A 20402-nucleotide genomic window follows, 5' to 3' on the forward strand; every position below is an offset into this window, starting at 1 on the left:
AAATTACTATTAATCACACCATGAAGAGGAAACCATTGTTAAAATCATTCAAATTTCATGTTGAAAATTTCTTAGTTTACATTTTTTCTTGGTTAAGATATAGTGTTGCATCCTGCTCTCCCCACTACATTTAACATAATATTTTAAAATGTTTTCACAAATATCATTTTTAAATGACTACAAAAATTTGACACATAAATAAATGTGGCCATAAATTAATTTATCATGTTCTCATTGCTGAATTATTGAGTTAATTTCCATTTTCTTGCTGCTGTAAATAACAATGAAATGAACATCTGTATGTTTTCATTTTTTCCCTGGAATGTCCATAATTCTAAACACCTGTATTGTAGTGCATGACTTTATAAATTAGTTTATCAATTATTGGTAGATTTCCCAATAGGAAATTTGTCCCAACTTGTTTCTTAAAATTCTGCTGAAATGTCAAGATTTATGCCAGCAAAATGGTAGCAAGCAGCCCTCTAATGTCATTGTGGATGCCAATTCCTTCTTTCTTTTTTGCAGAGGGAGCTCCAGGTTTTCCAACTGATATAAACAAGGGAGGAGAGGAAAGGAGGTAATCAGCCTCACAAACAACTGGGGACTAGGTCTCCCAGGCTCTGCCACGGCCTGTGTTTGTAGCATCTCATGCCCTGGTCTCTGAACAGGAGTACACACCAGCACAAAACAATCAAATGGTTTTTGTCAAGCACTAAATACCATCAAAACCAAATGCAAAGGTGTTTTTAAGGTGCACACACACACATACACATAATTTCTTTTCTTTCTCTCCTAGAAGTGCCTGAATTTTCTTCCTGGTCCAAAGAGAAATCATCACTCTGTAGTATCTTCCTTCTCCTGCTCATCTTAGCTACACAATAATACCCTTCACTTAAGATTGACTTTATTCCATAATTTGCCAAGTTTGTTCTAAGGTAAGCTTTCTAGCTTATTAAAAAACAGAAACATTATCAGTTTCTTTTTTCCCATTTGTGGCTGGATAAAAAATTCAATCCATTTAATTTCCTGGTGGCTCAGATGGTAAAGAATCTGCCTGCAATACAGGAGACACAGGTTTGATCTCTGGGTCAGGAAGATCCCCTGGAGAAGGGATAGGCTATCCACTCCAGTACTCTTGCCTGGAGAATCCCATGGATGGAGGAGCTTGGTAGGTTACAGTCCATGGGGTTGCAAAGAGTTAGACACGACTGAGTGTCTAACAGTTTCAATTTCATTTCAATATTTGTTGAGTACTTGTATAATATTTCAGTTGGCCCCTTGGGATAGAAAGGCAATACCGAATTTTTCCTTATTCTCTGGAGTAGAGTCAAGAAGGAGAAAGTACATGTGATGAACTATAAAATAAGACCATGGTTTTCATGGGTCTTTTTAGGGTTCTACTGTATTGCCATAGGCAGGCATGAGGTGGGACAAAAGGTGGCTAGGGACCTGCTTGAAGCAAGATAAAAGAGGTTTTCAAACTCAATGTATGGCCAAGCATGTGAAGTGCTACAAGAAAGGGAAAAAGAAAGTGCATCTAAAAGAAAAAAAAAGATTCTACCTCCTTGGAAGGGCTCTGCGGAGCTCATGGGCTGAGTTTTGAAGGATGGGCAGACTTTCAATACAAAGAGTGACGGGTCTTCCTTGTTGAGGGAACATGGGTAGAGACCTGGACATTCAAGGCACACTGGAGGAGCCATCAATGCAATGAATTACAGGTTAGTAGGAGTGAGTCGCAGGGTGCAACAGGCATTTCATTTGGAAAACTGGCTTACAATAAAATAGTTTGTCATCATGCTGCAAGAAGAGGAAACCCAACGTTTCCGAGTGCAAATGTGTTATTAGAAGAACTGTGTTCTAAAAAGGTGTTTCTGGCAGCTAGGGAAAGAGAACTTATAGGTGGGCTGAGTCCGGATTCAGGGAGAATGTTAAAAGACAAACACAGGCTCCACAAGAGTTAATGGTGGCAGGAAGCAGGTTAAAAGTGGTAAAAGCCAGATGACCCTTTCTCATACACTCCTGGACCCACAGGATCTGGGGACGGGGGAGGAGAAGAGGTGAGGAAAGCCAGGGACCGCTGTAAGGTTCCAAGACTAAGAGACGGGGGGCCATTCTTAGAGTTGATGGATGATTGAAGATGAGAGGCTGTGGGACAAGAAAAAGGCATAGGGGGATGCCTAACCCTAAGGGTTGAGCGGCGGTTGCAGTGCTTTGTGAGTCAAGCAATGGAGATGATCCCAGGAGGCACAGGTGGGGACACAAGCCAAAGCTCCAGGGTCATGGAACAGGATGAACATAAGGGAACAGGCCGTTAGACTTGAAACTCAGGGGTGACTGCTGACCTAAATAAAGCAACTTCAGTAGGTGGACTTGGGTGAATGTCAAACCACAGCAAGTGGAGGAGGTGGGCAAGGAGATGGTGATCTCTCCTGGGAAATTTGGCAGAGAGGGGACAAAAGAGCCTGTGAAGAACCTGAAAGAGGAATCTTGAAGGAAAGGAGAGATTTTTAGGTGAAGAGAAGAAACTGAAGAGGGAGGAGGAGAGAGAATGTCAATAAGTATAAAGGAGAAAGGGATAAAAGATTTATTTTTATACATTTTTTGATGTCTTTTTTCATCAGAGCAGAGATTCTTAACAATGTGACTTCTTTCCAGTCTTAAATTAGAACTCAACAATTCGTCTCAATCTCCACTTGCCTCTAAGAAATCCTGTCTTTTATGGCTAAAGAGGTTTTCAAGTATTCAAAATGTGTATTAGTGCATTTTAGAGAGTCATATTTCTCTTCTCAAGATGTTATATTTTTAGCTGTCTTAAAATTTTTTTTTGCCTAAAATATCACTTGTAACTGGAACAATGATAATTATTTTACTTCATTTAATACATATAGTGTATCGTGTATATACCTTGTGCATGTGTTCATATCCAAAGCCAGAGTAAGATAGTTTTTAAGAAGAGAGCGACTAAAAGGGTCATGTGCTTCAAAGAAGGCAAATACGAGAGATTTTAAAATGTCCATCAGAGGTAATTCTTGACTTTGTCAAAACGGGAGGCTTTTGTGGCTAAAGAGTTTTCAAGTATTGACAATATAATTTAGTGTATTTTAGAGTCCTACTTGTCTCCTTTTGCTGAATTATATTTTTAGTGAGAGCAGAAGACAAGTTGCAGTGGATTAATGAATTAATGGAAGAAGAAAAAAGAAATGGTACACAGATGGAACTATATGAGGAAACCTAGCTTGAAGTAGATAGAGGATCAAGGAGTTACTTGTTTTTGTAAAATGCAAGAGATGTGAGTACCTTTTTATCATGGTGAGAAGACAGCATGCAAGAGGATGATACCGATGATGGGAAGATTAGAAGGGACATTGGTGCAGATGACAAGGGAGAGAATTCAAAGCCCAGAAGCAGGAAGCTGCCTCAGGGGCCACCTCTCTCTAGATAGGAGAGGGGTGGTAGGTGCAGGTGTAGGAGAACCATCCAGGATCAAGCACTAAAGGCAGAACTGGACTAGAATCCACGCCTCCCACACCTCATCTGGAGCACTGTGTAATCCTATGGAAATGGCCCAAGTGCTTTATATATATTAGGATAAACCATAAAGAATGTTCAATTTTGTAATTCAGAAATGGTCAAATATCTGCCATTTCATATGACCAGCTCATCTTGGCTCATTTAACTCCCACAACAACCATATCAAGTTGTTATATTAAGTAAAATATCTATATTATTTCACAGATAAGAGATTGAGAAACAAGGCAAGGTAATGAACTGATCCACCCAAGATCACGTAGCAAGGAAATAATGGCGCTAGAGTTTGAATTCCACTCCTTAGGTTCAGGGTCAATGCTGCTCTTGACTTACTGAACTTACTGACTACATTTCTTCTTTCTTTGTGAATCTCCAAACCCTCCTCTTGGTTCCTCAGCAGTGGGAGGGGGTTGGGAGTGGGGAGGTGAGTGCAGTGAGGGGTGGGGGTGGGAAGTCAAGGTTGAGGGCGTGTCTGCAGCAGCTTCTAGGCTCTTTTATCAGCCAAGTCTGTCCTGAAGTGTTCTATAACATGACAGTTTAATGAATACAAAATTTTAGTGAACTGCATCAAAAAAACATCAATATCTTTTATTCACAGTCTCATGTTTTCTGGTACATGCACGAGTGAATTTTATCTGTATGAAAAAAAAAATCAAAACCATCTCTACATTCTAACTGTTATCTGCTTAGTAGAGGCTTGGAACAAATATCCAAAGTTGCTTAGTGCCCGATAAAACAAGCCAGGCATCTTTTTCTAACACATTTGAGGGCAACGGCATCTCCATTTTATATATATTTCTTATCGCAATAGACACATTTTAATAAGCAGGGCATCTCTGAGACATGGTTCTTATCCTTTTCTGCTTCTGCTTCAAGAACACACAGTGGCCTGGGAGCTTTCGGACAGAATCCTATGCTCTGTGATTCAAAAAATGGAAATCTGGCATTATATGCCAATGACATTTACTTCTGTGGCAGCTCAAGCGGCAAAAAGCCATATGCCATACACCTCGATTCCAGCCAAGCCACGCAAACGGGTATGTGAAAGAGAAATAAGGAAATCAGGACCAGAAGAGTTCTAGGGACTTGACTGCACTTTAAACACACAATAACTGTGGCAAGAATCAAATCTTCCTGCTCTTATGAAGCTCTTAGGGAATGCAACTTTTTTCTAATTTAAGGGAAATTTGGGAGGCAAAGGTAAAATACAAATGACAATTTTTATAAACTGCATGATGCCCTCATGTTTACTATTTGACATGTGAGACAGGTACAGGTTTCTTGGGAGTGCTTGGGTAGACAGCAGTCATCTAAGTGGGATGAACTGCTGAAAGGCATGTCTGTCTTCCACACTGGAAAGTCTCTTGGTGGCCATCTTGTGAAAGGATAAATGCCATTACTGGTATTATTTTCCCCCGTGGCCTGGAGAAGAAACAAGACTAGGGAGAAATAGAATACTCCTCAAATGGCCAGGGCATGTGGGTTAAGCAAATCCAATAGTGGATATAAGAAATGAGTTAAGGTGAAACAATAAAACAGAGGTTTTCGTTTTTGTTTTAAACCAACTCCCCTTAGAAAAAAGAAATTTAGCTTATTTTGCAACTCTTCAACATTTTTGAAGCTTTCTATTCATCTTATTTAAAGTTACAGATGTGGAAAAATAATTTTAATTTTTCTTAAAACATGAATGGCAAAATCAGTTGTAACTCCCTCAAAATTCTGACATCTGAAGAGGAGATTAAGAAAGAAGGATCTAGAAGGGTTTTTCAAGATCTATTGGAATCCAGGACAAGAAAATTCCTTATTCTGTAGAACTGCAGAATTCTTAGTAACTATAGTCTCTAGTAATTGAACAACAGTGACCATCCCACAAAAATGGTATAAATTAATCCAGTTTATTGGCTGGGTAGGCCATTATAAATAATGAGTAAATTAAACATTTCTGGCCATTTATTCATTCAATCTTCAACCGTCCAAAAAATGAGCAGAGACTACTTTAAAAATAACAGGAAGATATTAAGATTTAAAACTATAGTTCTTGTTTCCAATGACATATTTAACTTAGAAAGGCAGATTTGTAAATACACTACTACTCTTAGCTCAAAGATATTTTCCAAAAGAAATTTTGAATTCCATGTTGTGGGGGCAGAGGTGCAGAATTTCAGTCTGAATGAAGGGGAGACAGTAACCATCTTCCTAAGGTTGCGCTTGTGCAAAATCCTGAAGTAGAATTTCAACAGGCAGATGGAGGAAGACATTTCTGGCAGAGGGAAGGACAATGAGCAAACACCTCAGCTAGGAAAGTATGATGGCACATGCAAGGAATGGTGGGCAGTTCAGAATATGCAGAGCTTCAGACAGGTACAGGTGAAGATATAAGGATGAAGCAGGGAAAAGTATTTTAGGCTAATAAAAGAGAAATGTGAACATCTTGTTAAGGTTAGGAAACTATATAAGTCAGGCAATGGACAGCTATAGATGGATTAAAATCAAGAATGATACGGTCAGATCAACGTTGCAGGACATTTGGAAAGTGGGAAGGTTTTAAAGCTAGGAGAAAAGTTACTGAAATAGTTGGTTTCTTAGTCAGCTATTAAGAGTGCTGTGTAACAAATAATCCCAACAGCTAAGAAGTTCTTCTATTCACAGGTCTATAGGTCAGCTGAGGTGACAGTGTTAAGCAAGATGTAATTTCATGGGATAGGTAAGGAAACTGCAGTCTATATGCCTCATTCTGGGAACTACAATAAAGGATTAATGGTTTCCCAGGTTATAGACTTTATTTCATGATGAAGGTAGAGTGCAAGAGGCCAACCCAACCACAGAAGCCATAGTCAGGCCTTTGCTCACTTCACATCCATGAACATCTCACTGGCCCAAGCAATCACTTGTACCAGATTTGGAGAGAAGAGGAATATCAGAACCAAGGCAATGATGAGAAGGCAGAGGACCCAACAGTGGTTGTATTGACTCTGGTCACTGACTGGTGGTTTCAGAAAGAGGGACTAGTTTCCAAATAGAAACATAGCAGACTGCCAGCTCCACAAGGGCAGGAATCATCAGTCTAGTCCTTTTCTGTATTCTCAGTGCCTGGGACAGTGCCTACTATGTTACCAACACACAATAATATTTGTTGAAAGGATGGGCAGCATTTAAAGTGTAGATTGGATATTAACACTACTAACCGAAAGTGGACCACTGATGTGGCCATGCTGTGTACATGATGGTTGTGGGAGAGTAACACTGAACACCTTCTATATCCCAGACATTGAGTAGATACCAAGAATACAGAAAAAGCAAGGCTCTACTCACTAGAAACCTGCCAGTTAGACAATTGCAGTTCCTTGTGGTAAGTTTTAGATATGGGTATTCCCAAGGACAGAGCGAGGGGAGCACTTGAAGAGATCTGAATGAGTTGTTGCCAAAAGCCACAGTGGCTTGAGAACTTTCCTTAGGGAGAGTGTTGACTGGGTGTAGGAATGATATCCGACTACCCGCCTAAACAACTTTCTCCATGTACTTCACTAAGCACTCACTATCATTTTTAATTTTACCAGAACTTCAAGGAAAATACATAGAAAAGAAAGGGGAGAGGGAGGAAAGGAAAAGAGGAAACTAGCAGTTTGGAATGTTCATCTCTCATTCAAATTTCCACATTGATTTTTCTCTCTATAACAAATAGGTAGAGAGACTGTGATAAAATTGAACCTTATTGAGTACCCTCTTTTTTGCCTCTCAATCTTAGCTTCTGTTTTTGACCTGTTAGACCCAGTAGCTTATGTCCATGCTTGGAGATGGAGTGGGCAGGCCAGCCTCTGGTGTCATGCCATGCAGGTAACTGCTTTAGCTCCAATTTAGGAAAATGAAGGTGGAGAGTCTTGACTCATCATTCATGGCTGCTCAGATGTAAAAGCATGACTTTGAAAAACCTACACAGGCACATGAGTAGTGTAAATGAGCAGTTAAACTATGTACATTTAAATAATTAAATATATATTTTTGCTTCTGACCGCCATGATCCAGTATTTTCACAGCGGGCATGTGGAAATCTCACTTGGGATCTTCTAACTTCTGCTACCTCTTGTACTGGAGTCTTTGCAACTGGCTTCTGACACTTCTGTCTCATTCTGACTCCTAATCTCATTTTATCTAGGGCCCCTCTTTGCCCTCTATCCCCTGCCACTACCCAACATCTAGTCCCCTCAGGTGGCAAGAAGTGCCTTCTGTACTTCTGTTCCACCTTATGATACACAGGTCTCTGAGGAGTGTCTTCTCAACTCCCTTTTAACATAATTTACTTTGCAAATACAAGATAAATATTTTCTTTTAAATCAAAAAGGACTTGGCATTTTTTGAGAGATTCCCATCAAATGGTATTCTTCTTAGCTATCCATCCCTGTTTCCTATCTGCCTTTTACTTTAGAATGCCTAAATCTCATTATGCCTAGCTTAAAATATAGGCAATTTCCTTTCAATTGGATGTATACTAATAAAATGGTTTCTGTGCCATTATCAAATCCCTCACATGATCCACCATGGAATATGGAATGCAGGTCATAGGAACCAGTTAGCAACTCATACACTGCCCCCAAGGTGTAGTTAATAAAAGGGAAAAGAAGCTTCCAAAGTCATTGAATAGAGTTATAGAGAACAGTTAACTTAAAGAGTTGTCATTATTTTCATGTTCAGGAAAGGTCTGCAGTCGAACCAAGAGACATATACACAGTGGTATAATGTATCACACAGAGAATATAGTCAATAATATTGTTTTAATTCTGTATGGTGACATATGGTACCTAGACTTGTTGTTGTGGTCATTTCACAACATACACAAAATTGAATCACTATGTTGTATCCCTGAAACTAATGTGATATTGTATGCCAATTATAATGCACTAAAATATATATATATATATATATATATATATACTTTTAAAGGAACTGATATGTCTCACCACTGTCCAGTAGAAGAACCTATCAATTCTTTGCTTCTCATAACTGGCAAGTCTTAATTTAGCACACAATCCACCTGCCAGTGCAGATCAAACCCAGGTTTGATCCTTGGGTCAGGAAGATCCCCTTGAGAAGGAAACAGCAACCCACTCCAATATTCTTGCCTGGAAAATCCCATGGTCAGAGGAGCCTGGTGGGCTACAGATCATGGGGTTGCAAAAGAGCTGGACATAACTCAGTGACTAAACAACAACAACACATTCAGAGAAAGATGCACCGAGTCTATGAAGACTTTGGAAACGAGAAAAGCCCTGAGCACATAAAGGAAACTTCAAGATGTATATTTACTATTGTCAAGCTTTTCCCCAAATTGTTCATGAGACTCAAACACAGCAAGTATTATTTTTTAAATGTTCCGATTTTAGAAAATGTCAAGAGAGAAAAACATGTTAGCTGTGTTTTCAACCAACTAAGCCTATCAGTCAGCTTTTAAACAAATTGTTAACAGTTTAACCATTTCTTGTGAAAATTACAAGAAAAGAGTCAACAAAATCTAATTCTTTCTGGATGATTCAGGATCCTTGTATACAACCCCTTCAGAAGGACATACACTCAGGCTGTTAGTGGCACAATCTCAGGATGGTCCCTGCAAATGAACCACTGTACGGTCACCCCTGCTTTCTCATAAAAGTTGCACGGACCCTGTGCAGCTGGGACCACTAAGATGGCATTCTGAGATGGACATTCTATTAAGCCAGTCACTTAAGTCAGAGGGAGAAGCCTGAAAACATTTCGTCGTCAGCTTTGCCATGAGTTTTCTTTTTCAGGGGAATTTAGAATCCTATGTCACCTGGTGCTCGCGCCAGGCCAGACTGAGCCAAGCAGTTTTGCGCCTGACAGGGTCCAGGGCTCAGAGCCCAGGTAGCCATGGTATTGCTCCTGCTGTTCCCTCACAGATGAGGAATCTGAAGCTGACAGGGCTGAAGCCCTTGCACAAGGTTATCCAGCTGACACTGGGGAACCTGGGCTCTTGAAGGACCAGTGTGTCCATCTCTGAGATTCTGCGAAGCTCCTGCATCACCGTGGTACATCTGTGGGCAGGCTGGGGAGAGCGTCCCTCATAACCACCAACTGCACAAAAGGACTTCCTCCTCACTAAGAAATGTGCCCCACTGTGTCAAAATCCCCCTTTGCGGCTAAACCGACGGAGAAGCAAACGGCAACCCACTCCAGTATTCTTGCCTGGGAAATCCCATGGACAGAGGAGACTGGTGGGCTACAGTCCACAGGGCTGCAAGAGTCAGACATGACTTAGGGACTAAACTACCACCACCACCACCCTGGGAAATCAAAGGTGCTCAATTATACTGAACAATCCAAATGCAAATTACTGTTTGTCCCCTGAGATCAGCACCTCCCATATGTATGGGGCAATTTACAAAGCCCACCACTGAGGGTCTAATTCTGTGATTCAGGGAAATATCATTGTTATTATTATTATTATTACTGCTACTCAGCTTACAGATGAGAAGGGACTTGGCGGCTAAAGGACATGCTCAAGGTCACATTTCAGGTGAGAAGCCATGCTGGGACTGCCTGCAGGCTCTTCTGTTGCTCTCCCCCAGGGGAGGTGAAAATTAGTTCTTGGAGGAGCAAAAATTCTTAGTCTTTTAACATGGAAAGTACAGATATACATATATAAACAAATAATAATATATCTGCATAATTGAAATTTCAGGAGGAGGGTGATTAGGTTTGAAAGATATGTTTGAAAGCTCCTTAATGGGGTTGTGATGCAAAAGAGTTGGAGAAATACTGCTTCACACTGAAGCAATCTTCCCATGTTAGTCAGGACTATGTTACCTATAATTAATACATTTCTGCTTAGAAAGTGTACACGCTGAGATCTATTTAAGAAGATACCTCTTGAAAACAATAAATTAGTACAGTTGATCTTTCTTGGTCTTTTCACTGTCTCTCAACAGCATAATTGATATTGATGAGGACATGCCATGATTACTGTCCAACAGAAAGTGGCAAATTACATGAAAAAGGGTAATACCACCTTAAGTGGATACCTTAAACACACTGAAACACAAGCACACACACACACACACACACACAAACCATTTGCTACCTATGCAATGGGAAACATCAAAGGAAAAAATAAACCTATTCATATAATACATTTGCTTCTAGAGGAGATTTGATTTCCTTCCTGCCAAACCTAAAGACCTACGTGAAACATGAGAAGCCTTTTGAATAAATACTTGTAAATGGCCTCGACAGCTGAAAAATGGATAATCCCATATGACATGAGGGCCTTTTAAAAGACTTCTCCTCTACTTAAATATTCATGTTTCAATTAAAACATACACCTACTTTATTAACCACACCAGGCCTGGGTTCAGATCAATAACGGCAGCACTAGTTGGAATTCTAATGAAGATAAACAACGCTGAGTCCCCCCCAGCTTCCCCTGGGCACAGATGCACAAAGCCTCCTTTCACAACTTGCTCCAAGATATTTTACAGTCACCTGCCTCATGCAAATGAGATTCATGTTTATTCATGGTGAGAGTTACAGACCACCTTTCATTCCCTAGGCCAGCTCAGCTAACCAACAGAGCGCTGTCTGCACCATGACGAAGTTGAGCTGGCCTAGGAAGGGGACTTCTGAATAGCTAATTGCCCCCTGAAAAGCATGCATAGAAAGTCAGTAAGCTGGAAGCGGTTTGGGGAGAAAACATATTTCCCTTTTTCATTTATGTGGTCACTGCCTTTGAGCTTTCAAACAATCCCTTTTCTATACCACATCAGAACCCATTAGATGTGACTATGGGACTAGAGAGTGGTTATTTTCCATGGATAACCTTCCAGGGGACTTCTCAGGATGTGTCCCCTGTCTTGTGTCTTGTTCTCCAATTCTTCCCACTGTGTTTTCACCCACTGACTTGGAAGAAGCTGGTAGCTCAGCCAGAGGCAGCTGCAGCTTTGTGTGGTGGGCCTGGGTTCTCCCCGTGCACAGCCTCTCCTCTTTGAAGGGACGATCTCTCATCTGTGAGCTGAGAGCATAAACTCTATCATGTGTGCTTTGCTTATTACGCTGTTGGGTAGCATTTTAAAACAGTGTTTTTACTCTAGAGTGACTGCATTTTTCAAATCATTAGTTTCTTCAGTTTTGGTAATTTGAAGGCATGGCAAAGTCATTTGATCTTGGTTTTTAAGGCCCATTTTGACAGCATCTGAAGTAACACTAATAATATGAACAAATATTTTGATGGTATTTTAGTAGGCTCAGCCACCCTGGGGAGAAGTCTGGGCAACAAGGTAATTGCTGGAGAGGCCTTAACTTTCACCAGACATTAAGTACATGAAAACTGGGGGACCCGCTGATTTTTAGGCTGCTACTCATGGCTTGTCACGGGGAAAATCAAGGTACCTAATAAAGATGTTTGGAGAAAAACACCACCAAATTTTCAGCTTCAACCTATTTCCACCAAAGTTAGATGAGCTGTTTAATTCAGTTCAGAAGTTAACTGGGGCTACATAGACAGCTTCACTTTGTTTTCCTCCCCCTCCCTCCTCTTTTTTTAAAACATAATAGCTAAAAAAATGTCTTCTTGTGAAAAAGCAATTTACTTGTATTTCATAGACAGGATTTATCTTATTACATACAAAAAGAGCACTTTACAACTGCATGTGATATTTTACTTCCTCAAAGTCTTTTTACATTTATGACTTCACCTTAAGATCACACCACTATAAGAGAAAGCGATAGAATTCTGGTATCCACTTTTTTTTTCTTTTTAATTTTCAGGCATAGAGCTCCTGAGTAAAAGAGTCAGGATTAGAACCTGGGCCTTGTAGACTGACAGACACACTGCTTCATCAGCACAAGTCATGAGTTGGTGAAATGTGTTACATGTGTCAACTGATGGTAATTCTATGGACATGATTTAACTTTAGTGATCAAATCTACCTTAATGAAAATCTTTAATAGTGCTGGCTCCACCCCAAAAAATTTAAATTGGCATGTGGTACAGTTGGACACCGGGTTAACAGAGCTTTCAAAAAAGCCCCCTAGGTGATTCTAATGTACAGACAGGCTGAGAAATGCTGTTATTCATAGATACTGAGTTTGATGTATATATATCCTTGTTCAAATTTTTCAAGTGGAGCAGTCCGACAAAAGCTTGAAATGAGATTCCCATACCTGAAATATCCAAGTCACTTGCATCCTCCTTCTTAACCCCCAACTCAAAAGTAAAGGCTTCAATGAAATGACTATGGGGCCACTTACATTTCGGGGGATCCAGCTGTGCTTTAGCTCTTCTCTAATACCCATGACAATGAATAATGTATGCTCTGAAATATTGGTAATAAAAGGCAAAAACACAGAATACAAACTCAATGGCCTGAATCAATGGATTACTCTGCAGAGACTGCTATATTGAGAAATTGAAAGTACTTTCAAAGCATAAATATTGTAATCACTCTTTAATTCTACTTTTCTTGAATAAATTAAAAAAAAAAAACAACATTGCACCTGCTGTTTCCCAGGTCTGGAGCAGCAGTGAGACAGCTGCTTTTCCAAACACTCACTTTCAGCAGCAGTGTTAACTTCCAAGCATTAGGTATTTACCAACGAGTGTCCTCAACAAAGTGGGTTGTAGAAGAGATTCCTGGGTCTGCCAGAATCTGGTATTGTTTGTTGGGAAGAAAAATCAAAATTTTAGATTGAGAAATACTGCTTCTCCACTAATAAGCCAAAGGAGGCAAATAGTTAAGCCTTTCTTAGAGAACCCTGTATCTCAGGTTGATGATTAAATCCACCATCCATGTTTTCATTCAAACAGGCAAAAGCTTGAAAAGATGTCCAAGAAAGTTCAAAGAAACTGTGTCTTCCATTAGACTCTTAAAATACTTCTGAATTTCCATTTGTATAATCTTAGGAAACAAGAAAAACATTAAATCTACCAGTAACACCAAACCCACATTTGTTCCTAAACTCAGTCTCTTCTGCTACCAAGTTAATAACAAGAAGAAAAGTGAACTGATTACAATTTCAGCTTTTCTCTTTTCCAATTTATTATCTGGTAAAGCAAACAGTGGCTGATAGACAGGCAGCAGGAAAAAAATCAGAGAAGACATTCTTCTCATTTAAGTAAAGGCTCTCACTCAGGGTCCTTCCCCACCACTCCCCCACCCACCCCACCCCCGCCCTTTTGTTGTTGTTGTTGTTAAGGCCAGCAACAAAAAAGAGAAATAAAAGAAAAAGGACATAGTTATACCTGCATTTGAGCAACCATTAGCAGAACTCTGCAACTGGTATTATGCTAGTCTACCAGAAAAAAGAACACCAGAAAAGCTCATCTGTCCATTGATTCATGTTTGAATCATGTTTCATTGATTTAAATTGATACTCACAGATACAAATCTATTATATTTACTAGTTAAGTACACATTATGGTAAGCAGAATAATGGCCCTGTGTTGATGTCCATAATCTAATCCCCATACTCTGTGAATGTATTTCCTTTTATAGCAAAAGGGAATTTAGATTGCAGATGAAATTGAGGTTGCTAGTCAGCTGACCTTAAAATAGGAACGATTACTCTGGATTACCCAGGTGGTCCAGTGTAATCACAGGGGTTCTTACAAGTGAAAGATGGAGGCATAAGAGGGATCAGAGTGAAGAGAAATGTGGTAGAAAGGACTGAACTAGCAATCGCTGGTTTCAAAGATGGACAAAGAGGGCCATGAGCCAAGGAATGCAGGTGGTTTCCATAGCCTGGAAAAGGCAAGGAAATGAATTCTCCCCAAGAACCTCCCCAAAGAAACATGGTTCTGCTGACATCTTAGCCCTGGGAGACCTGTTTTTTGCTTCTGAACCAGGGAGCTGTAAGATAAAAAATTTGTATTCTTTATGCCACTACAATTGTGACAATATGTTACAAAAGTATTAAAAACCTAATACACATGCGATTAAAAGTATATAACTGATATACTTTTCTGGTTACAAAAGTAAGGCATGCACAGTATTGAAAAGAAAAAAGCAAACACACCAACATTTGATGTAGAAAATTTAAATGCCTTGTCACACCCATTCCTGATCCTCCACTGATATCCATTCTTGACCAGTGGGCATGTGGAGTGGGGCCCTCTACCTCTCAGGCCTCCAGCTGCCTACCCACAACCATAATTAACCACCCCTATTTGGCAGCAGATTTATCATTTGTTGCTTAGTCGCTCAGTCGTGTCTGACTCTTTTGCGACCCCATGGGCTGTAGCCTGCCAGGCTCCTCTGTCCATGGGATTCCCCAGGCAAGAATACTGAAGTGGGTTGCCATTTTCTTCTCCATAGTTTATGATTGTCCAGTGCAAAAAAGATGACACTTAGGCTACAATAGGAAACTGTATTTGAACCTGGCTCTTAGATCTTGCTGAAGAATGTTTCTGCAACCATATAAGTTAATTAAACAGATTTTCACATGACCCTTTGGGGGCCTTACTGTCACCTACCAGGACCTCACCCTACGCAAGGAGAAAATCATCTTCACCGGCCCGAGCACACAGCAGCCATGAACAAAATGGATCTGAGAGCCAGGCTCACCTCCTCCCTCCAGCCCTGCTCAGCAACTCCAGACTGACGCCTCTGATTTCCTTTGTTACTGATGTATTCTTAACTTTATGTCCTAAACTTATAAGTTCTACAGTAATTAAGTACTTAAGTCTACGTACTTATTCCCTTGAGCTATTCCTTTGCAGGAATTTGCTAATATTTTCTATATACCTCATCTGTGCATAGATCAATAGCAATGATATTAGATTTTATCTTTCACAAAAATGCAGATATCTAAAATTCTGGGGAGGAAGGCTAGATGAACCCCTCCCCCGCCAGAAAGCAGATGGATACCTGGTACCAGAACACATGGGAGCCAGTGACATCTTCTCCTGAGGAACAGGTGTCTCCAGGACACAAGAGCTGAGGACTGAGTGACTTTCAGAAATGGTGCAGCATGGGAAGAGCTGCATTGACCCAGAGGCAAGGTGGGCTACAGCACTCTGGAACTCTCAGAGCCTGCCGACTTAACTCTCCACTTGGTTTGGTCTGATTGAACAAAGGTCTCCATGCTCCTTCTTCCCTCTCTCCTAAGGATAATTTGCACCTGATTTGCAAAGTCCCTCATAATCAAGTAGAGTACACTTAGGCGGCTACAGTTATAATCATAAGGGAATTAACGGGCTTCTTCTTTCTCACTTCCCATCCCAAATCATGTCTGTCCTTGGACACAGTTGCTCAGACACTTGCAGCTCTAGTACACAATCTACAGACTAGTGTTTTCCACAGAGGGGAGTCCCTGGGGCCAATTTCAAGGATTTGAATAGATGGCCCAAGCGAATATACAAAAGGGTTGAAGATCACTTAAACAAACCAGTACACAGATTAAAAAACAATCAAAACATTTCTTAGAAGTGGTTATAACTACAATGAACAGCAATAGGATAAACATGAAGATGTAAAACAGGACATCAAAATCATAAAATGTGGGGGAGGGTAAAAAAGGTCCATCTTTTAGAATGTGTTTGAACTTACATGACTATCAGTCTAAAGCAAGTAGATACCGTTATGGGTAAACTTTCTCAAAAACCAGGGTAACCACAAATCAAAAACATACAATAGATTCACAAAAATCAAAAAGAAAGCAACTGAATAGGTGGCCCAGAATGACTGAGATGGAATGGTGTTCATTCTCTGTTACAAGTGCAGGTAAGATCATTATGCTGATAGAGACAGGTTCTAACCTTGGGGAGGGCTTGGGAAAAGTGTCCTTTCCCTGGTTTTCTTTCTTTTTAGCCAATATTGGTTCAAGATGCCATGAACCTGAAATATGGTGGAAAAGAAGGACTAGATAGACTTAAGTTCAGAGAAAAGGGGACTGGGAGGCAAAGACCATGAAGAATATCAAATGACACCAGAATACAGATATTACGTTATGCCCCAAGCATAAGCCCATGAAGGCCCTGCAGGATGACTCTGAGACCAGACACTTAAGACTCAGAAACAGTTCTGTCCCCAGTACCAGGCCAGGGAACACGGGTGATGGGGGCTAATCAAACCTAGAGCCATATATATTAGCAAATCAGAATTATTACAGTCCTATGCACACCTGCCCCAACCGCCAGTTGTTAGTAGCCACGTCATGATTGCTAACAAGGCTTTGATCTAAGGATAAAGATTTTGTTTATCTTGAAAAGTGCACAAGATGTATCCCCTTTCTTTAAGTTGATCAACACTCTTCTCTCCACCCAACATTCACTCACAAGTGGAAATGTGAGATTCACACTCTCCACAAAAACCAAATGCTTTCTGTAAACCAAGAAATGTTCCATTTCAACTTACTCAACTCCCACAAAGAGGTCTTGCATTTTAATAAAAACTCTTTGTGACAGAGAAAAGGGCAGTTATCTCAACCCATTCATAACCCAGAGAGACCACAGCAGCCTTCCTCATCTCATTCTCTCCCTAGCAGTCACCTGCACAGGTGAAAGGGAGGTGCTTCCCCCACTAGATCTTATACTAACAAGGCCTCCCACCTCAATGCCATTAAAGGCAAAGTTCACCTTATCAATATTTCTCAAGAAAGAGTCTCTGCCCGTGGCTTCTGCTTAGTGAGCCAAAAGGAACAAACTGTTCCAAGCTTATCCCTAGAGAGATAAGAACACCATTGGCACACAGGCTCCTGTCTGTACAGGTATGCCTTCCGTTTTCCATCCTCAAAGCCACCTAAACTCACAGCCATCCTCATTCTCCTTTCACGCGCAGCAAAGAGACCATGCACAGGGTGGGGAGGAGCCTCTTCCAGGACATAGGAAGCTGATGCCTCTGCCTCAGATTCCTCTTACCTTGTTGAAGTCTTCAGAAGTTGCCCTCATTTCCTTCCATGTCTTGTTCAGGAGCTGGATACAGATGCAGAAAAACTCCTCAAAGGATCTGTCATGGGTGAAGAACATCGGGTGGAAATCGTTGCAGGTCTCACTAGCTGGAGGAAAGAGGAGGGAAAGAAGGGAGGAAGTTGAGAAGGGAAATGAAAAGACACGGCCACATCCCCCAGAGGGAGACAATGGGAGGCACATTCGGCTCAAGCCACCATAGAAAAAAAGGCACTTAAAAAGGGCAACCAGAGGCTAGTCCCCATGAAACCTCCAAGTTTAAGGTCAGATGGTCAGACCTACCCTTATGCACATATTTTGATTGATGGAAGTTAGCTCGTAATTCTTCCCATGTTATGATCATTATGGCTTTGTTCCAGGATGCCTGGTGTTGAATATGGGCTCTGCATCTGCCTTATTGACCTTATAAAGATCATTCAAACTGCCCTGTCAATCACAGCTCCTCCATCACCCATAATTTCCCATTTCTCAACTGAATAACTGGCAGAAGATGAGCTTTCCCGAATACACAATTAACTGCAACTTTGAAAATAGCATCCTTGAATTATTTCTCCAGGGGGCTCTTTTCCCTCTTATGGCGGTAAGCAGGGGACATCTGAGATCATTAAGCATCTGATACCATTAACCATTTGTTTGACATTCCCAGATACAGATGGTTGGAGGTCGAAGCAGCCCAAGTGTCTTTGAAGGTTCAGTCCTGGACCAAACCCTTAAGTCAGTCAGACTGCCTTCAAACCACCTCATTACAAAGTTTCCTTTGTCACGGTCAGACCCAGTGCTCTGAATTCTAGGTGTGGCCACCTGTCTCCTCTTCCCAGACCAGCACACCAGCCCCTCCCTTCTCCTCAGCTCTTTGTCAAGCTTACATTTTTACAGTCCTTTTACATACATTCATTTGCTCTTTAGAATACCTCTGACTGTTCATGTCATATGAATAAGGCTACTGGAGCCCAAAGAAGTAAGCTTTGTGACTCCCCTATCCCTGATTCCCCAGGGCCAAAACAGGATTCTACATTTTTTTTTTCTTTTAATATAGGCTGTTGCTGTTGTTGCTGCTGCTGCTGCGTCGCTTCAGTTGTGTCCGACTCTGTGCGACCCCATAGACGGCAGCCCACCAGGCTCCCCTGTCTCTGGGATTCTCCAGGCAAGAATACTGGAGTGGGTTGCCATTTCCTTCTCCAATGCATGAAAGTGAAAAGTGAAAGTGAAGTCGCTCAGTCGTGTGATACAGTGAAAGAATTTCTATTTTAATTGAACTCTATTTAAAGGCAAATTAGTCCTCAAGGCCCCAAATGGTTGAATTTCAAGCCCTAGCAGCCCAGGAGGGCAGGAGGGGTGGGGCGGCAGTAAGGTTCACAGCACTTGGGGAAGGTCAGGGAGCCCTTCCTGTAGTTGAACACAGACCTTATTTAGGGAGAATCCCCTGGGGAAAGCCCCTGGTGAGTGAGCCCTGATCAAACCCATGGGGACATGCTCCACTCTGGAAGGGGCACACCTATGCACAAACCTCTTTTGTCTTCATCCTTTAGAATAGATAGTAAATGCTGTTCTCTTCCTGAGAAGGTAGGGGCATAGGCTAGCAGCAGCCAGCAGTCACACTAAAAAGTTTGGGTCTAAGGGCAAAAGATTTGGGTTCAAGTCCATCCATGACAATGAGGAGCTCACTTCACCTTTATGGCTCTTGATTTTTGAAACTAAAAAGTGGAAATGAAATCTCCACGGCCTCCCCCATTCATGGGAAAGTGCTTTAAAAAGATAAATATGGAACAAAGCGGTGGTGATGACAATGAAGATTGTACCAGCAGATCACTTCCAGGAACATGGGATGTTCTCTGATGGCCCTCAGTTCTTAGTCAAGCCTGTTATTACATCTCAGAAATCAGAGGAAAGAACATATGAGTAACCCCAAGTCCAGCTCCTGTTAGTGGTGACTGGCCGACTGTTAGTCACAATCGTGTCTGACTTTTTGTGACCCCATGGACTGTAGCCCACCAGGCTCCTCTGTCCATGGAATTCTCCAGACAAGAATACTGGAATGGGTAACCAACCCTTCTCCAGGAGATCTTCCCGACCCAGGGATCAAACCCAAGTCTCCTGCCTTGCAGGCAGATTCTTCAGCATCTGAGCCACCAGGGAAGCCCGTTAGTGGTAGAGATGACGAAACTGAAGAAAGTGAAGTCCTGACCTGATATACAAAGCTATTTAAGGAACTTGAAAAGTAAATGCAGGAGGGTTGTGTGTTGCTGCCCTGGGCAATGAGCTGTCACTCTTACTTCCATAAGCACTGAAGCCAGTAAAATTTACAGGTCTACAGCAGCACTGTAAAGCACTATCACCATACAAAAACTTATTAATCACATTATCGCAGTACCTTTTTCAGGACTGGTATGATTATATGTGTACTTTATGCCCTAATTAAAGTTTTATGGGACTACTGGAGCTGTGCAAGCCAGACAAAACTGAGAACAACGAGCCCTGCTCTTGCTGGGGTGAAGAGGGATGAAAACGACATCCTTAATAATAGGGATCAGGTGGTAGAAGATTGTGTGTAACTCACAAGGGCTCTAGGGGTGTTATCTTCACAGCAACCCAGGAGGTAGGCATGATGCTTATCCTCATTTTATATATGAAACTTGAAGAAATTAAGCCTTCCATCATGTCAACTAAGGCACATGGCCCCAAAAGAGCATTGGAAACCTACAGTTTTTGTTGACCCAGCAGCAGCTTCCTGCCTTAGTTGACACCAAGAGCACAGGGCATTTCCTTGTGATTGATGCTTTGAAAGTTAAATTCTCCACCTACTCTCCCAGATCTCCTTGGATTCTTCCTTCAACAGAAACCATGATCTTGATGGACAGCCCAGTGAGGCTCACAGCAACTACACAGCCAGCACCTGTTGATGGATAATACCTGGCCACGTGACAGTACCAACAACGGCCATACCACTGTCATTAGCCACATTTCA

General features: G+C 41.3%; 1 protein-coding gene across 9 annotated transcripts in view; it reads right to left on the reverse strand.

Annotated features, from left to right (window-relative positions):
• ELMO1 (engulfment and cell motility 1) overlaps positions 1-20402 on the reverse strand; it is a 589784-nt gene that overhangs the window by 148440 nt on the left and 420942 nt on the right. For all 9 annotated transcript variants that reach the window (XM_027539543.1, XM_027539544.1, XM_027539545.1 and 6 more), the window contains one exon: positions 17390-17526. In XM_027539543.1, coding sequence (XP_027395344.1) covers positions 17390-17526 — 137 coding nt within the window. The remainder of the gene's footprint in view (positions 1-17389; positions 17527-20402) is intronic.

The sequence above is a fragment of the Bos indicus x Bos taurus genome, chromosome 4 (assembly GCF_003369695.1).
Source record: "Bos indicus x Bos taurus breed Angus x Brahman F1 hybrid chromosome 4, Bos_hybrid_MaternalHap_v2.0, whole genome shotgun sequence".
Lineage (NCBI taxonomy): Eukaryota > Metazoa > Chordata > Mammalia > Artiodactyla > Bovidae > Bos > Bos indicus x Bos taurus.